At 45.0% G+C, this 21,365-nt stretch overlaps 2 protein-coding genes, 1 long non-coding RNA gene and 1 other non-coding gene across 5 annotated transcripts; all 4 read left to right on the top strand.

Annotated features, from left to right (window-relative positions):
- Positions 1-10,210: 10,210 nt before the first annotated feature.
- Positions 10,211-11,609, top strand: LOC123181412 (protein SAR DEFICIENT 4). Its single transcript, XM_044593674.1, has one exon. The coding sequence runs from the start codon at positions 10,309-10,311 to the stop codon at positions 11,305-11,307; it is 999 nt and encodes a 332-aa protein (XP_044449609.1). The 5' UTR covers positions 10,211-10,308; the 3' UTR covers positions 11,308-11,609.
- A 1,180-nt stretch (positions 11,610-12,789) lies between these two features.
- Positions 12,790-12,861, top strand: TRNAH-GUG (transfer RNA histidin (anticodon GUG)). The gene has a single exon. It is a non-coding gene; the product is annotated as a tRNA-His (tRNA).
- A 167-nt stretch (positions 12,862-13,028) lies between these two features.
- On the top strand, positions 13,029-16,004 carry LOC123181413 (GDP-mannose transporter GONST3). Of its 2 annotated transcripts, none has more exons than XM_044593676.1 (2): positions 13,029-13,223; positions 14,492-16,004. In XM_044593676.1, the coding sequence occupies exon 2, from the start codon at positions 14,492-14,494 to the stop codon at positions 15,596-15,598; it is 1,107 nt and encodes a 368-aa protein (XP_044449611.1). In that variant the 5' UTR covers positions 13,029-13,223; the 3' UTR covers positions 15,599-16,004. The 2 variants fall into 2 exon arrangements, with proteins under 2 accessions (XP_044449611.1, XP_044449610.1); XM_044593675.1 differs by lacking the exon at positions 13,029-13,223 and adding an exon at positions 13,404-13,671.
- A 1,522-nt stretch (positions 16,005-17,526) lies between these two features.
- On the top strand, positions 17,527-21,220 carry LOC123181415 (uncharacterized). The gene is made up of 5 exons (XR_006491720.1): positions 17,527-18,034; positions 18,318-18,534; positions 19,608-19,662; positions 19,946-20,069; positions 20,750-21,220. It is a non-coding gene; the product is annotated as an uncharacterized lncRNA (long non-coding RNA).
- Positions 21,221-21,365: the final 145 nt, after the last annotated feature.

A 21,365-nucleotide genomic window follows, 5' to 3' on the forward strand; every position in this document is an offset into this window, starting at 1 on the left:
TTTGTGTTTTGATGTACCAAATATAGTTCGGAGTCCCGGATGTGATCACGGACATGACGAGGAGTCTCGAAATGGTCGAGACGTAAAGATTGATATATTGGATGACTATGTTCGGACACCGGAATGGTTTCGGGGAGTTTCGGACATATACCGGAGTACCGGGGGGTTACCGGAACCCCCCGAGGAGTTTAATGGGCCAAGATGGACCTTAGTGGAGAAGAGGTGTGGCGGCTAGGGCTGGCTGCGCGCCCCTCCCCCTCTAGTCCGAATTGGACAAGGAGGGGGGCGGCGCCCCCTTTCCTTCCTCCCCTCTCCTTCCCTTCCTTTCCCCCTCCTACTCCAACTAGGAAAAGAGGGAGTCCTACTCCCGGTGGGAGTAGGACTCCTCCCTGGCGCGCCCTCCTCCTGGCCGGCGTCCTCCTCCCCCTGATCCTTTATATACGGGGGCAGGGGGGCACCTCTAGACACACAAGTTGATCTGTTGATCTATTCCAGCCGTGTGCGGTGCCCCCTCCACCATATTCCACCTCGGTCATATCGTAGCGGTGCTTAGGCGAAGCCCTGCGTCGGTAGCAACATCATCACCGTCATCACGCCGTCGTGCTGACGGAACTCTCCCGTGAAGCTCTGCTGGATCGGAGTTTGCGGGACGTCATCGAGCTGAACGTGTGCTGAAATCGGAGGTGCCGTACATTCGGTACTTGGATCGGTCGGATTGTGAAGACATACGACTACATCAACCGCGTTGTGCTAACGCTTCCGCTTTCGGTCTACGAGGGTACGTGGATAACACTCTCCCCTCTCATTGCTATGCATCACCATGATCCTGTGTGTGCGTAGGAATTTTTTTGAAATTACTATGTTCCCCAACAAACCCACCAGGGCGCACCCCCCTCCTGGCGCGACCAGGTGGGTTGTCCCCACCTGGTGGCCCCGCAGACCCAAAAACCGATGCTATAAAATCCTATTTTTCCAGAAAAAAATCAGGGATAAAGAATTATCGCGATCCACGAGACGGAGCCGCCATCACCTCCCGTTCTTCATCGAGAGGCCAGACCTGGAGTCCGTTTGGGGCTCCGAAGAGGGGGATCTTCGTTCTTCATCATCACCAACCTTTCTCCATCGCCAATTCCATGATGCTCCCCACCCGGAGTGAGTAATTCCTTCGTAGGCTCGCTGGTCGGTGAGGAGTTGGATGAGATTCATCATGTAATCGAGTTAGTTTTGTTAGGGCTTGATCCCTAGTATCCACTATGTTCTAAGATTGATGTTGCTATGACTTTGCCATGCTTAATGCTTGTCACTTTGGGCCTGGGTGCCATGAACTCAGATCTGAACCATTTATGTTATCATCATTATACCCATGTTTTAGATTCGATCTTGCAAGTTATAGTCACCTACTACGTGTTATGGTCCGGCAACCCCGGAGTGACAATAGTCGGACCACTCCCGGTGATGACCGTAGTTTGAGGAGTTCATGTATTCACTATGTGTTAATGCTTTGTTCCGGTTCTCTATTAAAAGGAGGCCTTAATATCCCTTAGTTTCCAATAGGACCCCGCTGCCACGGGAGGGTAGGACAAAAGATGCCATGCAAGTTCTTTCCATAAGCACGTATGACTATTTACGGAATACATGCCTACATTATATTGATGAACTGGAGCTAGTGCCGTATCGCCCTAGGTTATAATTGTCTCATGATGAATATCATCCAACAAGTCACCGATCCAATGCCTACGAATTTATCTTATATTGTTCTTGCTAAGTTACTACTGTTGCTGTCACTGTTGCACTTGCTACAAAATCACTGCTATCACTGTTACTGTTACCGTTGCTACTGTTACTATTATCAAAACTATCAAACTACTTTGCTACTGATCACTTTGCTGCAGATAATTAATCTCCAGGTGTGGTTGAATTGACAACTCAGCTGCTAATACCTTCAAATATTCTTTGGCTCCCCTTGTGTCGAATGTATAAATTTGGGTTGAATATTCCACCCTCGAAAACTTTTGCGATCCCCTATACTTGTGGGTTATCAGCTCTTTCTCAAAGTTTCGACCCCAGGGCTCAACATATAAATAGAGGGGTAGGGCTAGCACCCGTAACACATCAAGATACACCAAGCCGTTTGTCGGCAACCACGTCCCTCTAGTTTATCCTCCATCATAGTTTCTGCTGCGCTTAGCGAAGCCCTGCGGAGATCGTTCTTCACCAACACCATCACCACACTGTCGTGCTGCCGGAACGCATCTACTACTTCGCCCCTCTTGCTGGATCAAAAAGGCGAGGATGTCATCGAGCTGAACGTGTGCTAAACGCGGAGGTGCCGTACGTTCGGTACTTGATCGGGGCGGATCGTGAAGGTGTATGACTACATCAACCACGTTAATAAACGCTTCCGCTTAGCGACTTGCCTTCAAGGGTATGAAGATGCCCTCCCCCTCTCGTAGCTATGCATCTCCATGGATAGATCTTGCGTGTGCGTAGAAAATTTTGGTTTTCCATGCAACGTTTCCCAACAGTGGCATCATGAGCCAGGCCTATGCGTAGATGATATGCATGAGTAGAACACAAAGAGTTGTGGGCGGTGATAGTCATACTGCTTACCACCAACGTCTTATTTTGATTCGGCGGTATTGTGGGATGAAGCGGCCCGGACCAACCTTACATGTCCACGTACATGAGACCGGTTCCACCGACAGACATGCAACTAGTTTTGCATAAAGGTGGCTGGCGGGTGTCTGTTTCTCGTACTTTAGTTGAATCGAATTTGACTACGACCGGTCATTGAAGAAGGTTAAAACAGCAAACTTGACGAATCACCGTTGTGGTTTTTGCCGTAGGTAAGGACGGTTCTTGCTAGAAGCCCGCAGCCACGTAAAACTTGCAACAACAAAGTAGAGGACGCCCAACTTGTTTTTGCATGGTATGTTGTGATGTGATATGGTCAAGACATGATGTTATATACGTTATTGTATGAGATGATCATGTTTTGTAAGTTATCGACAACCAGCAGGAGCCTTATGGTTGTCTCTTAATTTACTGTATGAAATGCAAACGCCATGTAATTGCTTTACTTTATCACTATGCCTTAGCGATAGTTGTAGAAGCAATAGTTGGCGAGACGCGCAACGATGCAGATCAAGGTGTCGAGCCGGTGATGATGGAGCTCATGACGATGCTTTGGAGATGGAGATAAAAAGCACAAGATGATGATGGCCATATCATATCACATATTTTGATTGCATGTGATGTTTATCTTTTATGCATCTTATTTTGCTTAGAACAACGGTAGCATTATAAGATGATCCCTTCACTAAATTTCAAGGTAAAAGTGTTCTCCCTGAGTATGCACCATTGTTACAGTTCGTCATGTCGAGACACCACGTGATGATCGGGTGTGATAGACTCTACGTTCACATACAACGGGTGCAAGACAGTTTTGCACATGCGGAATACTTGGATTAAACTTGACGAGCCTAGCATTTACAGACATGTCCTCGAAACACTAGAGACCGAAAGGTCAAACGTCAATCATATAGTAGATATGATCAACATAGAGATGTTCACCATTGATGACTACCCCATCTCACATGATGATCGGACATGGGATAGTTGATTTGGATCACGTATCACTTAGATGACTTGAGGGATGTCTATTTAAGTGGGAGTTCTTTAGTAATTTGATTAATTGAACTTAATTTATCATGAACTTAGTCTTATGGTTTTGCATATCTATGTGTAGATCAATAGCTCGCGATTTAGCTCCCTTATATCATTTGATATGTTCCTAGAGAAAACTAAGTTGAAAGATGATAGTAGCAATGATGCAGACTGGGTCCGTGATTTGAGGATTATCCTCATTGATGCACGGAAGAATTATGTCCTTAATGCACCTCTAGGTGATAGACCTATTGCAGGAGCAGATGCAGACATTACGAACGTTGGTCAAGCTCGATATGATGACTACTTAATAGTTTAGTGCGCCATGCTTTACGGCTTAGAAATGGGACTTCAAAAACATTTTGAACGCCATGGAGCATATGAGATGTTCCAAGAGGTGAAATTGGTATTTCAGATTCATGCCCGTGTCAAGAGGTATGAGACCTCTGAGAAGTACTTTGCCTACAAGATGGAGGAGAATAGCTCACCGTGTGAGCATGTGTTCAGAATGTCTGGGTACTACAATCACTTGAATCAAGTGGGAGTTAATATTCCAGATAAGATAGTGATTGACAGAGTTCTCTAGTCACTTTCACCAAGCTACTAGAACTTCGTGATGAACTATAATAAGCAAGGGATGACGAAAACAATTCCCGAGCTCTTCGCGATGATGAAATCGGCGAAGGTAGAAATCAAGAAAGAGCATCAAGTGTTGATGGTTAACAAGACCACTAGTTTCAAGAAAAAGGGCAAAGGGAAAGAAAGGGAACTTCAAGAAGAAAGGCAAGCAAGTTGCCATTTCCGTGAAGAAGCCCAAAAACTGGACCCAAGCCTGAAACTGAGTGCTTCTACTGCAAAGGAAATGATCACTGGAAGAGGAACTACCCCAAATACTTGGCGGATAAGAAGGACGGCAAAGTGAACAAAGGTATATTTGATATACATGTTATTGATGTGTACCTTACTAGTGTTCGTAGTAGCCCCTGGGTATTTGATACCGGTTCAGTTGCTAAGATTAGTAACTCGAAACAGGAGTTGCAGAATGAATAGACTAGTTAAGGTCGAGGTAATGATGTGTGTTGGAAGTGATTCCGAGGTTGATACGATCACCATCGCACACCCCCTCTACCTTCGGGATTAGTGTTGAACCTAAATAAATGTTATTTGGTGTTTGCGTTGAGCATGAATATGATTAGATCATGTCTATTGCAATACAGTTATTCATTTAAGTTAGAGAATAATTGTTATTCTTTTTACATGAAAAAAACCTTATGTGGTCATACACCCAAGGTGAATGGTTTATTGAATCTCGATCGTAGTGATACACATATTCATAATATTGATGCCAAAAGATGCAAAGTTGATAATGATAGTGCAACATATTTGTGGCACTGCCGTTTAGGTTATATTGTTGTAAAGCGCATGAAGAAACTCCATGCGGATGGACTTTTGGAATCACTTGATTATGAATCATTTGATACTTGTGAACCATGCCTCATGGGCAAGATGGCTAAAACTCTGTTCTCCGGAACAATGGAGCGAGCTAATGACTTATTGGAAATAATACATACCCATGTATGCGGTCTGATGAGTGTTGAGGCACGCGATGGGTATCATTATTTTCTGACCTTCACATATGATTTGAGCAGATATGGGCATATCTACTTAATAAAACACAAATCTAAAACATTTGAAAATTTTCAAAGAATTTCATAGTGAAGTGGAGAATCATTGTAACAAGAAAATAAAGTTTCTACGATCTGATCGCAGAGGTGACTATTTGAGTTATGAGATTGGCCTTCATTTAAAACAATGTGGAATGGTTTCACAACTCACGCCACCTGGAACACCACAGCATAATGGTGTGTCCGAACGTTGTAGCCATACTTTATTAGATATGGTGCGGTCTATGATGTCTCTTACCGATTTATCACTATCATTTTGGGTTATGCATCAGAGACAGCCACATTCACGTTAAATAGGGCATCGTCTAAATCCGTTGAGATAACATCGTATGAACTATGGTTTGGCAAGAAACCTAAGCTATCGTTTCTTAAAGTTTGAGGTTGCGACACTTATGTCAAAAGGCTTCAGCCTGGTAAGCTCGAACCCAAATCGGAGAAGTGCGTCTTCATAGGATACCCTAAGAAAAAAATTGGGTACACCTTCTACCACAGATCCGAAGGCAAGATCTTTTGTTGCCAAAGATGGAACATTTCTAGAGAAGGAGTTTCTCTTGAAAGAAGTGAGTGGGAGGAAAGTATAATTTGATGAGGTAATTGTACCTTCTCTCAAGTTGGAAAGTAGCACATCAGAGAAATTCGTTCCCGTGATGCCTGCACCAATTAGAGAGGAAGCTAATGATGATGATCATGAAACTTTAGATCAAGTTCTATTGGACCTCGTAGGTCGAATAGAGCATGTTCCGCACCAGAGTGGTATGGTAATCCTGTCCTGGAAGTCATGTTACTAGACCATGGCGAACCTACGAACTATGAAGAAGCTATGATGAGCCCAGATTCCGATGAATGGCTTGAGGCCATGAAATCTGAGATAGGATCCATGTATGAGAACAAAGTGTGGACTTTGGTGGATTTTCCCGATGATCGGCAAGCCATTGAGAATAAATGGATCTTCAAGAAGAAGACAGACGCTGATGGTAATGTCACCATCTACAAAGCTCGACTTGTCGCGAAAGGTTTTCAACAAGTTCAAGGGGTTGACTACAATGAGACCTTCTCACCCGTAGTGATCCTTAAGTCAGTCCGAATCATGTTAGCAATTTTCGCATTTTATAATTATGAAATCTGGCAAATGGACGTCAAAACTGCATTCCTTAATGGATTTCTTAAAGAAGAGTTGTATATGATGCAACCAGAAGGTTTTGTCGATCCTAAAGGTGCTAACAAAGTGTGCAAACTCCAGCGATCCATCTATGGACTGGTTCCAGCATCTCGGAGTTGGAATATACGCTTTGATGAGGTGATCAAAGCATATGGTTTTATACAAACTTATGGTGAAGCCTGTATTTACAAGAAAGTGAGTGGGAGCTCTGTAACATTTCTGATATTATATATGGATGACATATTGCTTATTGGAAATGATATAGAATTTCTGGATAGCATAAAAGGATACTTCAATAATAATTTTTCAATAAAAGACCTCGGTGAAGATGCTTATATATTAGGCATCAAGATCTATAAAGATAGATCAAGACGCGTGATAAGATTTTTCAATGAGTACATACCTTGACAAGATTTTGAAGGATTTCAAAATGGATCAGTCAAAAAAAAAGTTTTTGCCTGTATTGTAAGGTGTGAAGTTGAGTAAGACTCAAAGCCCGACCACGGCATAAGATAGAGAGAGAATGAAAGTCATTTCCTATGCCTCGGCCATAGGTTCTATAAAGTGTGTCATGCTGTGTACCAGACCTATTGTGTACTTTGCCATGAGTTTGGCAAGGGGGTACAATAGTGATCCAGGAGTAGATCACTGGACAGTGGTCAAAATTATCCTTAGACTATGGAAATATTGCTCGGTTATGGAGGTGATAAAGAGTCCGTCGTAAAGAGTTATGTCGATATAAGCTTTGACACCGATCTGGATGACTCTGGGTCTCTATCTGGATACACATTGAAAGTGGGAGCAATTAGCTAGAGTAGCTCCATGCAGAGCATTGTAGACATAGAAATTTGCAAAATACATACGGATCTGAATGTGGCAGACCCGTTGACTAAACTTCTCTCACAAGCAAAACATGATCACACCTTATTACACTTTGGGTGTTAATCACATGACGATGTGAACTAGATTATTGACTCTAGTAAACCCTTTGGGTGTTGGTCACATGGCAATGTGAACTATAAGTGTTAATCACATGGTGATGTGAACTATAGGTGTTATTCACATGGCGATGTGAACTAGATTATTGACTCTAGTGCAAAGTGGGAGACTGAATGAAATATGTCCTATAGGCAATAATAAAGTTGTTATTTTATATTTCCTTATATCATGATAAATGTTTATTATTCATTCTAGAATTGTATTAACCGTAAACTTGATACATGTGTGGATACATAGACAAAACACCGCGTCCCTAGTAAGCCTCTACTAGACTAGCTCGTTAATCAAAGATGGTTAAGTTTCCTAACCATAGACATGTGTTGTCATTTGATGAACAGGATCACAACATTAGGAGAATGATGTGATGGACAAGACCCATCCGTTAGCTTAGCATATTGATCGTTCAGTTTTATTGCTATTGCTTTCTTCATGTCATGTACATATTTCTTTGACTATGAGATTATGCAACTCCCGGATACCGAAGGAATACCTTGTGTGCTATCAAACGTCACAACGTAACTGGGTGATTATAAAGATGCTCTACAGGTATCTCCGAAGGTGTTTGTTGGGTTGGCATAGATCGAGATTAGGATTTGTCACTCCGAGTATCGGAGAGGTTTCTCTGGGCCCTCCAGGTAATACACATCATAAGAAGCCTTGCAAACAATGTGACTAATGAGTTAGTTGTGGGATGATGTATTACGGAACGAGTAAAGAGACTTGCCGGTAACGAGATTGAACTAGGTATGAAGATACCGACGATCGAATCTCGGGCAAGTAACATACCGATGACAAAGGAAATAACGTATGTTGTCATTACGGTACGGCTGATAAAGATCTTCGTAGAATATGTGGGAACCAATATGAGCATCCAGGTTCCGCTGTTGGTTATTGACCAGAGAGGTGTCTCGGTCATGTCTACATAGTTCTCGAACCCGTAGGGTCTGCATGCTTAACAGATGATTTTGTATTATATGAGTTATGTGAATTGGTGACCGAATGTTGTTTGGAGTCCCGGATGAGATCACGGACATGATGAGGAGTCTCAAAATGGCCGAGAGGTAAAGATTGATATATAGGATGATAGTATTCGGACACCGGAAGTGTTCTGGAGAGTACCGGGTACATATAGAGTCACTGGAAGGGGTTTCGGGCACCCCCGACAAAGATATGGGCCTAATGGGCCAAGAGGGAAAATGCAGCAGCCAGCAGGGGCTGTTGCGCCCCCCATATGGGCCGCACCTGAGGGGAAGGGAAAGAGGGGAAGAGATAAGGAAGGGGAGGGATTCAGCCTACCCCTTCCTTCCCTCCTCCCTCCTCTTCCCCCCCCCCCCTCAAGTGGATATGGCAAGGGGGGGGGCGAATTGGACAAGGCCCCTACTTGGGGCGCCCCAAGGCTGTCCTCCTCCCCCTCCCACCTATATATACGTGTGGAGGGGGCGCCTAGAACACACACCAACAATTGTTAGTCGTGTGTGGCGCCCCCCATCCACAGTTTACACCTCCGGTCATATTGTCGTAGTGCTTAGGCGAAGCCCTGCGCGGATCACTTCACATCACCGTCACGACGCCGTCGTGCTGACAGAACTCTCCGTCGACACTTTGCTGGATCAAGAGCTCGAGGGACGTCATCGAGCTGAACGTGTGCAGAACTCGGAGGTGTCGTACGTTCGGTGCTTAATTGGTCGGAGCAAGAAGTTCGACTACATCAACCGCGTTGTCAAACGTTTCCACTTTCGGTCTAAAGGGTACGCCCCCTCTCGTTGCTATGCATCTCCTTGATAGATCTTGCGTGAGCGTAGGAATTTTTTTGAAATTGCATGCAACGTTTCCCAACATCTTCTCCCTTTGATTGAGCCCTAGAAGTTGAGAATATGCTCCACTTGCCGGTCCATTTTCTCTTGCATGCTCATGAGCATGATCATGTCCACTTCTTCGCCCGAATCCGACGAATCGAAGAAATCATCTTGAATCATTTGATCAAGCTCCGTCGGTCCATACTCCTTGTTCGACGAAGCATCGGAATCCATCATTTACCTAACAAAATCATAATAATTTCGGTCGGTCAATGTGTCGAACACATCAAGTGCAAGGCGGAGCGGAGAGTTGCCGGACGTACCACGGTGGCGTTCGGGCCGGCGACGACGTCCCCCGCAGCGAGGACGGGAGCGCTCTTCCGGAGCTGGCGGCGGCGAGCCTGGGAACAGCTGCGGAGTGGGCGCGGCGGTGGTGCGACGGACGACACGGAGGAGAAAGAAGAGAGGAGATAGCAAATGGATCCTGCTGGTCTTCGGGGTGGATTTGGTGCAATTTAGGGTGGGGTCTGGCTGTCGAGTCCGACGTGGCGGGTGTGCCCGGGTGCCCCATAACCGCCACATATTTAGGCTGGATATGCGGGATGCCGGTCAGCCCGGGCGTTTGAGGGCCGTTTTAAGCGGCTCGTCTGGATCAAAAATCATAATCGGCAGTGACCGGATAGCCCGCCCGGACGTATGAGGCGGATTTGAGAGGTATGGTGGTTGTAGATGCTCTTATACAACTCGAAGGAATATCTAAAAAGTGCCGTAAACCATAGTTTCTTTTATCTGTTAAAGCACGTTTTTGCATCAAATGCCGTAGACGATAATTGTTTGGCATTAGCCCTAGATGCTCTAACAAGTGTGTGGCTGACAAAGCAGGGGCGGAGAGAATCGACCAACCCTGTGTACGACTAGGACTCGCTAGTCAACGCAATCCCCATTCCCAAACACGCAATCGCGAACGCCGCGAGCAGAGCGGGAGCAGCCCCACCGCGGCAGCATGGCAGCGCCGCCGTCCCACCCGTTCGTCTACATCGACGCCGAGGCGCTCCACGCCGTCCTCCCCTTCCCGTCCCTGATCTCCCACCTCCGCGCGGGCCTCCCCGCCTTCTCCGGTGACATCCACTGCCCCCACCGCGTCTCCTTCCCGGTCCCGACCTCGCCCTCCGCGGCGTTGCTCCTCATGCCCTCATGGTGCGCCCACCCCTCGCTCCCCTACCTCGCCCTCAAGGCCGTCACCTCCTTCCCCGCCAACTCCCCGCACCGCCCCTCCATCCACGCCACCGTCTCCCTCTTCAGCTCCGCCTCCGGCGTGCCCCTCGCGTCCGTCGACGGCTCCGCGCTCACCCTCCTCCGCACCGCCGTGGTCTCCGCCCTCGCCGCCTCCCTCCTTGTCTCCCCCTCCCGGCCCCCCTCCACCCTCGCGCTCGCGGGCGCCGGGGCCCTCGCGCCCTACCTCGCCGAAGCGCACCTGTCCGCCCTTCCCTCGCTCTCCCGCATCTTGGTATGGAACCGCACCAAGGCCAAATCTGCCGCGCTCGTCGCCAAGCTCCGGGACGCGCACCCGGGAGTGACCGTCGAGGAGGTCGACGGCATGGACGAGGCGGTGTCCGCGGCGGACATCGTGAGCTGCGCGACGGGGTCGCAGGAGCCGATCGTGCGGGGGGAGCTGCTGAGGCCCGGGGCGCACCTTGACCTGGTGGGGTCGTTCACGCCGGCGATGCGGGAGTGCGACGACGAGGCGCTCCGTCGGGGCAGGGTGTTCATTGACTTCGAGGCGGCGCTGGAGGAGGCCGGGGAGCTTGTGGGCGCGCTGCAGCGCGGCGTGCTGCGGAGGGAGGATGTGGCCGGGACGCTCGCGGAGCTGGCCGCCGGGACCGTGGCCGGGCGGCGCAGCGACGATGAGATCACCGTGTTTAAGTCCGTTGGCACGGCCGTGGTCGATCTCTTGGCGGCACAATTGGCCTACGAGAACTACACTGCAACCAAGAACGCGTGAGGTCCATCGATGCATGGATCTCATGGATTGCGCGAAGGCTCTTCTTCAGTTCTTCTTGCAGGCAGATTGCACAGGCTGTTCCTTTCACAGAGTCATCATCAGCGAAATACAAATAAATAAACTGATCAGATTAGCACTTGTGCTTCTGATCATCAGCTGTGGCATATTCACTTGTTGTTAGGCCGATTCGAATAAGAATGTGTTGTCGTCTCATGATACCTTGTCTCTGTATCCGATTCTAATAACATGGTGTGGTATTTATCAAGGAGAATACAGTGTAATGGCTTATCTGTGAACTCAAATCTTTTGTATTGTTGGCATTGTTGCTGAGTGTGTTGCAATGTCAGGACTCAGGTCCCAGGACCATCATGATTGCCAATATGGCTGCATATCTGGATGCTCTCTCGGGTGAGGATGAGCTCATACCTTAATACAAGTGTTTTCAGATAATGGGAGAGACCCTAATAAGTGGGAGGAAGAAGATGTAAAAGCATCACCGGATGGTTGTAGTTGAGCCATTTTTAGCTTCAAAGCAAGTGATCCCACATCACCTGTTGCTTGGTTTTCAATATTATTAGCGTATATCTTTTTTTTGCGGGGAATATTATTAGCCTATATCGAGTAGATAGATATTCGTCTGGACCTGTGACGGCCTGGTTAGCTCAGTTCTCTGCAAGGAAAACTCATGTTGAGTGACTGACATGTCCTGGAGGACCTGAAATTTGTTGAAGGGAAACCGAGCGTAACAGCGAAAAGTGGCTGCAGAGGCCGAGCTCCATTGAGCACTATATACATTTCTCAGCCAAAATACCTTTTCCATAACTCAAAAAAATCTGAAAAAATGTTTTCATGTAGACATATACTTGAAGTATACGTGTACAAATTTTCATAAACATATGTATTCATATGTGATGTATACAAAAAAGACAAATACACAGATTGAAATAGGCTTTTTCTTTGTTGTATTTGTGTCAGATATTTGTTTTTTTTGTGTAGCATGCAAATGATCAAATTAGTTACTGAAAATTTATACATACTTAAAGAATATGCATATGCATTTGTACAAAAAAATTGGCATTTTTTGAAATTTTTAAATATATTTTGGTTTTTTTTTTGCAAAACGAGCTCCATGGAGCCCGGTCTTTGCAACGCCACACTCAGCGTAACAGCTCCATGAGTGCCATAAAGAGCTTAGAATGTGTCTTGTCTATATTGAATGGCATTTTGGGGCTAAGATAAATCATGAGGACATTCATGGCTTGCTGTAATACAAAATCATGTGCTCTGACAGATATTATGCTTCCTTCACTTATCTCATGTACGTTTTGAGGACGTAGCCTTTATCGTCGCATTTACAACAGCAGAGATTGAGTTCCCAAATGATCCAGATTCTTTATACTGAGTTTCCTGCTGTTATGGTGTAGACAGATGCTCTTACAAATGTCCGTCTAAGTTAGCTATACATGGGATTCGAACATCAAAGTGGCTGTAGTTTAGTGGTGAGAATTCCACGTTGTGGCCGTGGAGACCTGGGCTCGAATCCCAGCAGCCACACTTCCTTTTTCTTTTTGTGCTAGAAGATGTCTGAACCTTTTGTCTGAACTTGTTTAAGCTCGCATCGGTAAACTGGGCCTGGCCCAAAAATAGGGACAGGCGAAAACGGGCCCCCTCTCTTCCTCCGTGTCTCTCTCTGTCTGTCATTCTAAACAAACCCAACCTCACCACCGACCTCCTCAACTCAAACTCCTACCCTTGCCACAATGGCGCAGTCCGACAGCCCATGCCCCGCAGCGCCGGCGCTGTTCCACCCCGCTCCCTAGCGCCCGTCGCCCCGGTGAGGATCACGAGCCCTCGACGACTCCCCGCCCGTAGATTTTGCTCCAATTCCAAATCCCAGCCAGCAGAAAGCCGTCCAGGTATATGCTTCGATTCTTCTTCGGATTTGATCTAGGGTTCGGGGCGGCTGCGGGGCGCATTTCGTCATTTGTGTCGCCTAAGTTTGTTCTCCGGTTCTTTTTGTGCTAGAAGATGTCTGAACCTTTTGTCTGAACTTGTTTAAGCTCGCATCGGTAAACTGGGCCTGGCCCAAAAATAGGGACAGGCGAAAACGGGCCCCCTCTCTTCCTCCGTGTCTCTCTCTGTCTGTCATTCTAAACAAACCCAACCTCACCACCGACCTCCTCAACTCAAACTCCTACCCTTGCCACAATGGCGCAGTCCGACAGCCCATGCCCCGCAGCGCCGGCGCTGTTCCACCCCGCTCCCTAGCGCCCGTCGCCCCGGTGAGGATCACGAGCCCTCGACGACTCCCCGCCCGTAGATTTTGCTCCAATTCCAAATCCCAGCCAGCAGAAAGCCGTCCAGGTATATGCTTCGATTCTTCTTCGGATTTGATCTAGGGTTCGGGGCGGCTGCGGGGCGCATTTCGTCATTTGTGTCGCCTAAGTTTGTTCTCCGGTTCGATTAGAGTGAACAATCGCAGGAGGAACTATCTATCTTCTGCTCATGCTCCGTGTTACCTTGGCAAGCAGATTTTGATTTACTCTGAGGAAACGTTGGGGGTGCATCCCTTCCTACAAAATTTGCAGCATTTCGTGTGTGTTAATTAAGCATACTGCATGTTTATATGTGCCACCCTTTGAAATTTTGAATCCCTGAACTTGCATGTGTTGTTGCATAGTCATTACTTCAGAGAATCTGCATCACTGCAGATAATGATAAACTCTTTAACTAGTACTGCCTCTGAACTTAACTATGGTTACTCTTGCATGCTATGTTTATGCCCTGTGACCCCTGTCCATGTAGGATACTTGACTTATGTGATCATACAAGGCTTAATTGTTTCTTTTAACATCAAGAAAGTGTTGCTCTTTTACTAGACGGACTAGTACGGAAACAATGTTGTAATTCCCTAATGTTGGTTATCTTGCTTAATACCACTACTTTGTCAGTTTTATTATCTTGGTTGGCACTTTCGAAATGTTGGTTCATATATTTCTCATCAGATTTTCAACGCTCATCAAATATCATGTGTATAGAATTTTGAACTGAGAGTTTTGTTTATGTCATATGTTACAGTAGGCTCCTGGTTACTTATTCCAATAAGATGAGTAGGATCCATCGTGAATTTTAACAGTTCGTTTATTTATTCCGAGCACTTAAAATATAATTTTGGATGCTGCAGATGTCTGATTCCTCAGAGCCCTCGAAAGAAGGTTCTTCAGCCAATGGTTCCAGTGCTCTCCAAAAAACTGGAGCCTGGAGTAGCATATTGAGCACTCTTGTCCAGCAAGCTTCAGTGTATGGCTTGGCTGCTGGTTATTGCCTGTCAGCATCTTTGCTCTCCATTATCAACAAATGGGCAATCATGAAATTTCCGTACCCTGGGGCACTGACAGCTCTACAGTACTTGACCAGTGTTGTTGGAGTTCTCCTATGTGGACAAGCAAAGCTTATTGAGCATGATGGCCTTAATTTCGCAACCATGTGGAAGTTCTTACCTGCTGCTGTGATGTTCTACATCTCCATCTTCACAAACAGCGAACTCTTGCTGCATGCCAATGTGGACACTTTCATTGTGTTTCGCTCTGCTGTGCCAATATTTGTGGCCATCGGAGAGACGTTGTACCTTCACCAACCATGGCCGTCATTCAAGACATGGCTTTCACTATCCACCATACTTGGTGGAAGTGTGATCTACGTTTTCACAGACAACCAGTTCACTATGACTGCTTATAGCTGGGCAGTGGCCTACCTAGCGAGTATGTCCATTGATTTCGTATACATCAAGCACGTTGTCATGACCATTGGCCTGAATACATGGGGCCTTGTGCTTTACAACAATCTTGAGGCCTTGATGCTGTTCCCCATTGAGCTCCTTGTAATGGGAGAGTTCAGTCAGATGAAGGTCGACAGCTCTAAGATGACAAACTGGCGGACATTCGACGTGATTCTTCCGGTTGCTTTGTCGTGCCTTTTTGGGTTAGCAATATCCTTCTTTGGGTTCTCCTGCAGACGGGCTATCTCAGCTACTGGATTTACGGTCCTTGGTATAGTAAACAAGCTCCTCACTGTCGTGATTAATCTGCTTATCTGGGACAAGCATTCATCCCTTGTGGGAACAATTGGGCTGTTGATCTGCATGTCTGGTGGTGTTCTGTACCAGCAATCCACCACAAAGCCCAATGCACCAAATGTTGAGCCGAAGGAAGAGAATGATGAGGAGGAACAGAAGTTGCTTGAGATGCAGCATGGGCGTGACATCAGTTCAACTGAAGAGCATTCCTCATAAGCCTCATCGCTGAAGTTGGTTATTGATACTTCTCACTTCTGGCAACAGCTTGCGTGGACCATTGGAAAGAAATGTTTATCTACAGGGCATAGTTGAGATTAGAACCTTGCAGTACTGCAAGCATTAGGAAATGCAGAGGAACCTCAGTATCGTTCTATGATTATTTTTTGTTATTGTTTATCGTTTTCGTTTGTTAGAGAGAATTGCTGAGCTCTAGGGCCTGATCCCTGAATGCAGATCATATACAGTAGACATTTTCTTATTTAGTTATTTTTATCATTTTTCTTTCTTTTCTCTTTAGTTGTTAGCAGTAGCGGTGGCACATTGAGTGGGACACATATTATATGTTCGTACTGTAATGTACTACTCCCTCCGTTCCAAAATAGATGATCCAACTTTGTACTAACTACCTTTTTGGCGAGCCATCACCCCATGCACTGTCTTTTTGGGTTCATATAGCAAACCACGCTAGATGGAAAAATACCCTTAACAATATACTTTATAAGGGTTAAATATACGTAAATTGCTATTGGAGCTCGGGCTCCATGGAGCCCTTTTCTGAAAAATTCAAAAATCATTTTATGAAGTTTCAAGTGTGTGAATTTTCCTGAAAAATTCAAGAATTCAAAAATCATTTTTTGAAGTTTCCTGATTTACGTTAGGGCATCTACAATGCTAGGAGCTTACATAGGCGCTTACAAAAAAAACAATAAATATAATAAAATCTGAAAAACACCTAAGCGCCTCATCCCTCAACGCTAGACGCTAATTAACTAAACAACATAGACGCTATGTTGGAAGAAAAATGGCCAAGCGTTGGGTGCGCGATTTGGCGTCGATGCCAGGGTTGACACCAGGATTACAACCGGCAACCGCTAATCTGTTGGGATTACGAACCTGGCGCCGGGGCTAAGCGCCCAGCGATGAAGATGCCCTTAAGATGTCCCAACATGCGGCTCATGCCATTTGAGGTGAGATAAAATATCATTTCGTAGATGTAAATTGCGCATTGTAACAGAATTTTTGTGTGTGTAATTGTGCTACAGATTGTGTAATATCATTCTGGATCAAGCCCAGAAATCTAGCAATGAGCCAATGAGCAACACCTGTATCCTCTGAACAACATATGGCAAAAATGAATTGATCTAGAAAACCGATCTAGAAACAGCATCAACAAATTATGTCATGGTCTTTTTATAAGCAAAGCACATCTTAAGTTCTTAGCAGCCATGGTGAGCCGCCAGGGACATTTTAAGTTCATGACAACAGTCGTGCTACAAACTGCGACCGACGGTAATGCCCAGAAATCAAACAACGAAAAGTCACAAAAGGAACGAGAGAAGGGGTGAATCATACAAGCCAGGAAGTATTAAAAAAGAAAGATGAACATTCATACGATGTTCTAAGTCCAGCTGCAACGTCAGTAGTTTCACATACCACCGGTAGGCAAATCTAAACCTAGGAAATTGCAGAATTTACAAAGCTTATGGAGGACAATAGGGCATGACATATATTGAACAATTCAGTTGCAACTTGCAAGGCTAAGTTCGGAAAAGGATAGAGAAAAGGTGAGCTAATATTATTTACTACTCCCCCGTTCACAAATATAAGATGTTTTGGATATTTTAATATGGACTATGTACGGACCGAAATGAGTGAACAAACACGCTAAATACGTCTACATACATCCTAATCAAAAATAGGTTAGAACATCCTGATATAAATATTTTGGGAGAACATGGGCCTTCTCAGAGCTCAGCCACTCTCGGCCGTCGGATCTCGCTCCTGGTCGATATCAGCGGTTGGATCAAAAAAGTTACCCGTCTCGTTCCTGCCGTCGCCTGTAATTACGCTGCCCCGCCGAGGGCATTTCCGTCATTTCACACACAAGGGTATAAATCATAGAGGCTCCTCTGAGATGACAGCTGCCTCCTCCTCCCCCGCACTCCCGCCGCCCCGTCTTCTCTTCGTCCCGCCTCGCCCCTCTCTCTCCCTCCAAACCCTACCCCGCGCACGCCTCCCTACCCCGCCGCCATCTCCTTCGCCGCCGGGAGCTCGCCCGGGATGACTGCCGCGGGGTTCCTGGTGGGCTTCCTCCTCGGCCTGCTCGCGCTCACGGAGGCCGAGGCGGCCGCGCTGCTCTGGTTCGTGCTCCGCCTCCGCCGCCGGCGAGGCTCCGGTGGACTCGGACGGCTCCTCTCCGTCTCCTCCCTCGCCCCCACGTGTGGTTCCGCTTCCCGCTGGCCACGAGGTGCAGCCTTGCAGGGGCGCATCGGGCTGGGCCTCTGTTTCCGGTTAGTTCATCCCCCTCCTCCTCCTCTCCGATCTGCTCTGGTTCTCGCCCTCTCCTCTTCTTCCTTCTCTCTCAGATATGGTGCAGCAGCTGCTGTGGGGTTGAGGTGTTCTGGCAACGGTAGGAGCTCCGGGCCCGTCCAGGTTAACCTCTCTCTCTCTCTCTCTCTCCTGATTTCGTAGCCCTCATGTGCTTGCTTGCTTTTTGCTCTGAGTTGTGGCCGTCCAGATTAGCTAGGGTTCAAGCTTTGGCAGCCTATATGGTGGTCACTATTCTTGTCATGTGCTTTAACTCTACAACCTAGCTTGGGTTCCCTCATGTGCTTGCTGGTCTGCCTGTCTAATTAGGCTTAGGTACCACAACCTACAGATTCCTTCTTGTTTGCCAAGTGCTGCAATCTCAAAGAATTTGCTTGATTTGCTGCAGGTCTGGTGCTCCATCTATGCTGATTTTCAGAAACTGTTGCCCAGAGAGATCTCCATGAAGCATTGCGCCTGATGCAGATGTCAAAGTATTCAATCTACTCTGATGACCACCAGCGGTGTAGTCTTGGTACATATACTGCATCCTGAGAGATAAAGCAGCAAGGACTAGCAGCATGGATGTGAAATATGGTCATGCTCTTAACCTGATCTCCAGAAAGGTATAATCCATACCTACATCTACATTAATTGGTACCACTATTGCTGGACATTGATTGCTGACAGAATTTCTCTCCAGCTAGAATGTTTGTATACACCGTAGCAATTCTCTCCTGTAATAGCTACATCAATTTTGAGATTGCTAACAGAAATTCTCTCCTAATAAATATTGACCAAATTTAATTTAAGAAATGAGTGAATCTCAATACTATGGTACAACTTTGCTGAAAAAACCATTATTTGCAGTACTAACAAATTATAGCAATAGGATGCGCTGACATCAGTTTACTGCTCTGGATTAATTATTATTCGATGACTGTCTAAAGATAGATTTTCAAATACCGAAGGCGAGTTAGTCTATGCATTCATCTGTATCGTACAATATATGTCTCATAATGTTTGCTGAGTAGCAAAGCTGACTCCTTACAATATTTCTTTTGTTATCATTTAGCATTACCGTAGTACTGCTATGATACTTGCGGCAAAGTTCATACCATGCTCCCAGTTCCCTATTATCATTTTCATAATTTTGGAGATTTAGTTTAGTTACAAATAAGCACGGCGTCCAACATTTACTGTTTGTCTGGACTAGAAATGAAATGCAAATATACCTTTTAAGTTGACATGATAATTGGAAGTAGATAAATGTTATAACCTTTGTACTTATCAATGGAAGTTATCAATGATTTCTCCCTTTTATGGGTATAGTCAGCATAACGGGTATTTTCTCACAATTTTCGTTTCTCCTGTCTCTTCAACATCATTCCACACTGCACTTAATGAAAACTTATCTTTGAGCAAGTTATATTCTCCATGTTAACATAGTTCCAGTAGCATGTGTATCAGTGGTGAGTTTTTTTATTCATTGATTTTGTGTGTTCCCATTTTGGCTTGGTTTCACTGCTCAAACCATATATGTTAGTAAGAGGAAACAGAGTGTCACATTTTTGTTGATAAAATACATATAAGAACAGATTCATTGTCCCGTCTGTGTAGCATGGGTGTTTGTTCGTTAACGCAAGCGCTTATTGTCACATCTGTTGCTTCTAATGATTTTTAGTGTAATACTAATCAGATTTCTATATCTCCTGAAGCAAGAAAAGTATTTTGATGGAGCACAATTGATGTAGGTAAGCTTACTTGCGTAATTCAAAAACCTGAAACTTCTTAACAGTAACTCAATTATTACATAACTCGATTTTCTTCATCTTCAACTGTGTTCCGTTTTTGACACTGGTGTTCCGTTTTTCTTATTCATGCTTGCAATATTTTTAGTTTTTTATGATTTTGTATAGCCAATGTGCATACTGTCCAGTGTAGGCATCTACTACCTTTGCAGTTGCCTCCTCATTTTCCTTTTATTACTACATGTGATTTTTATTAGCTGATCTGTGGCTTGATTTTCATTTGTAGATTCAAACTACTCTCCTGTGAGGATTTGTTCTGCTATACATTTTCCTTTCATTTCCCATCCAGGTTGTGTTCAAATGATAGGTGGCATTGCAAATTATGACCAGTTTAAATGTTGTTTAGTGAGGTATGATTTGCTCATTAACTTTTATTGCTCATTTCATTAACCCGTACATTGCTGGCGGTTACTATCTTATACCCAATATAGATATGTAACGGACTAGGTTTTGTTTGAACGTGATACAGTTGGGTTAAGCTTCTCAAATGCCTAGCATCAACTAAGCTTGACCACCAAACTGAAACTGAAGAATATAAAAAGTTCAGTTAAGCATCCGAAGCTTTTGGACGGAAATTTTTAATGCAGTACACTATATAGTTAACCAAGGGAAACTTCTATTTTTGCTACTTCCTGTTCCTGAATTTTTTTGAAATCACTTTAGTGTGCTTATTGCCCATCACTGAACTAACAGGAGCCTGTTGCCATGTGTTTTTTTACTAATCAGACTACTTGGAGAACCATCTGTTAAAACTGGTCTAACTAAGAAAATGCTTTCTTCTGTCTCTACTAGACACCGACAATGAGAACGCCATTTCTATGTAGCTGAACCAAGTGACTGAAAATTTATGTTACGTGGTACAACTTTACTAGAGGATTATCTCTGTAGACGAAGAACACAGTTGCATCTATGCCTTCTAAGTCTTTAGTTATTTTAAAAGATAACTTAATAATAGATGGATAAATGAGCTTGGCTTTCAAACCTACGAGGTTTAGAATTTCCTGTTGACTTTACTTCTGTGTTTCGCCAGCCTCCATCTGCCAATTGGAAATAAACTGAGGGACCTGAAGTTTCATCTATTAGGAGAAGCCGGTGCTTGTGCGGGTTGCCGGATTAATCAAGATGGAAGCTGATGCAATAAGAGTCCCATCGGTACCATTGCCTGTGACCATGATGCAGACATTCACTCTAGGATTTGAGATTTTCTTTTCTCATCCCCTACGATAAATTATAGTTCAAGGAGTGAATTCATCCACGTCTACATATTTTCATATTTTGTTGTGTTTTGGCATAACCATTATCTGATTTGAGTTTTTGTAAGCGTGCTGAAGTCTTATTGATTGTGTTCCTGCAAATAAACATGATCACCAAATGGGCGTCTTCTGAAAATTAAGAGAATTAACTAATTGTATATGCTATTTATTTGTGTTCTTTTTGTAAGATTCAGATGATGCACACTTGAATATGAATGAAGGATGTGTCCTTGGCTATTGGGCCCTAATGAAAACTTTGTATTGTATTATTGGTAAATTTGCTTCTTTTGAGAAGGTTCTCTTAAGATAGGTCATGATCATGTATAGGGGGCTGGATGAGTTTGGGCTGGGGGGTGCGGCAAGCCGCACTTCCTATCTAGTCTTATAATAATG

Source organism: Triticum aestivum, chromosome 1D, assembly GCF_018294505.1.
Source record: "Triticum aestivum cultivar Chinese Spring chromosome 1D, IWGSC CS RefSeq v2.1, whole genome shotgun sequence".
NCBI lineage: Eukaryota > Viridiplantae > Streptophyta > Magnoliopsida > Poales > Poaceae > Triticum > Triticum aestivum.

What these genes read in the sequence shown, in the direction of transcription:
- LOC123181413 (XM_044593676.1), top strand. Translation starts at nt 14,492, where the DNA reads ATGTCTGATTCCTCAGAGCCCTCGAAAGAAGGTTCTTCAGCCAATGGT.
- LOC123181412 (XM_044593674.1), top strand. Translation starts at nt 10,309, where the DNA reads ATGGCAGCGCCGCCGTCCCACCCGTTCGTCTACATCGACGCCGAGGCG.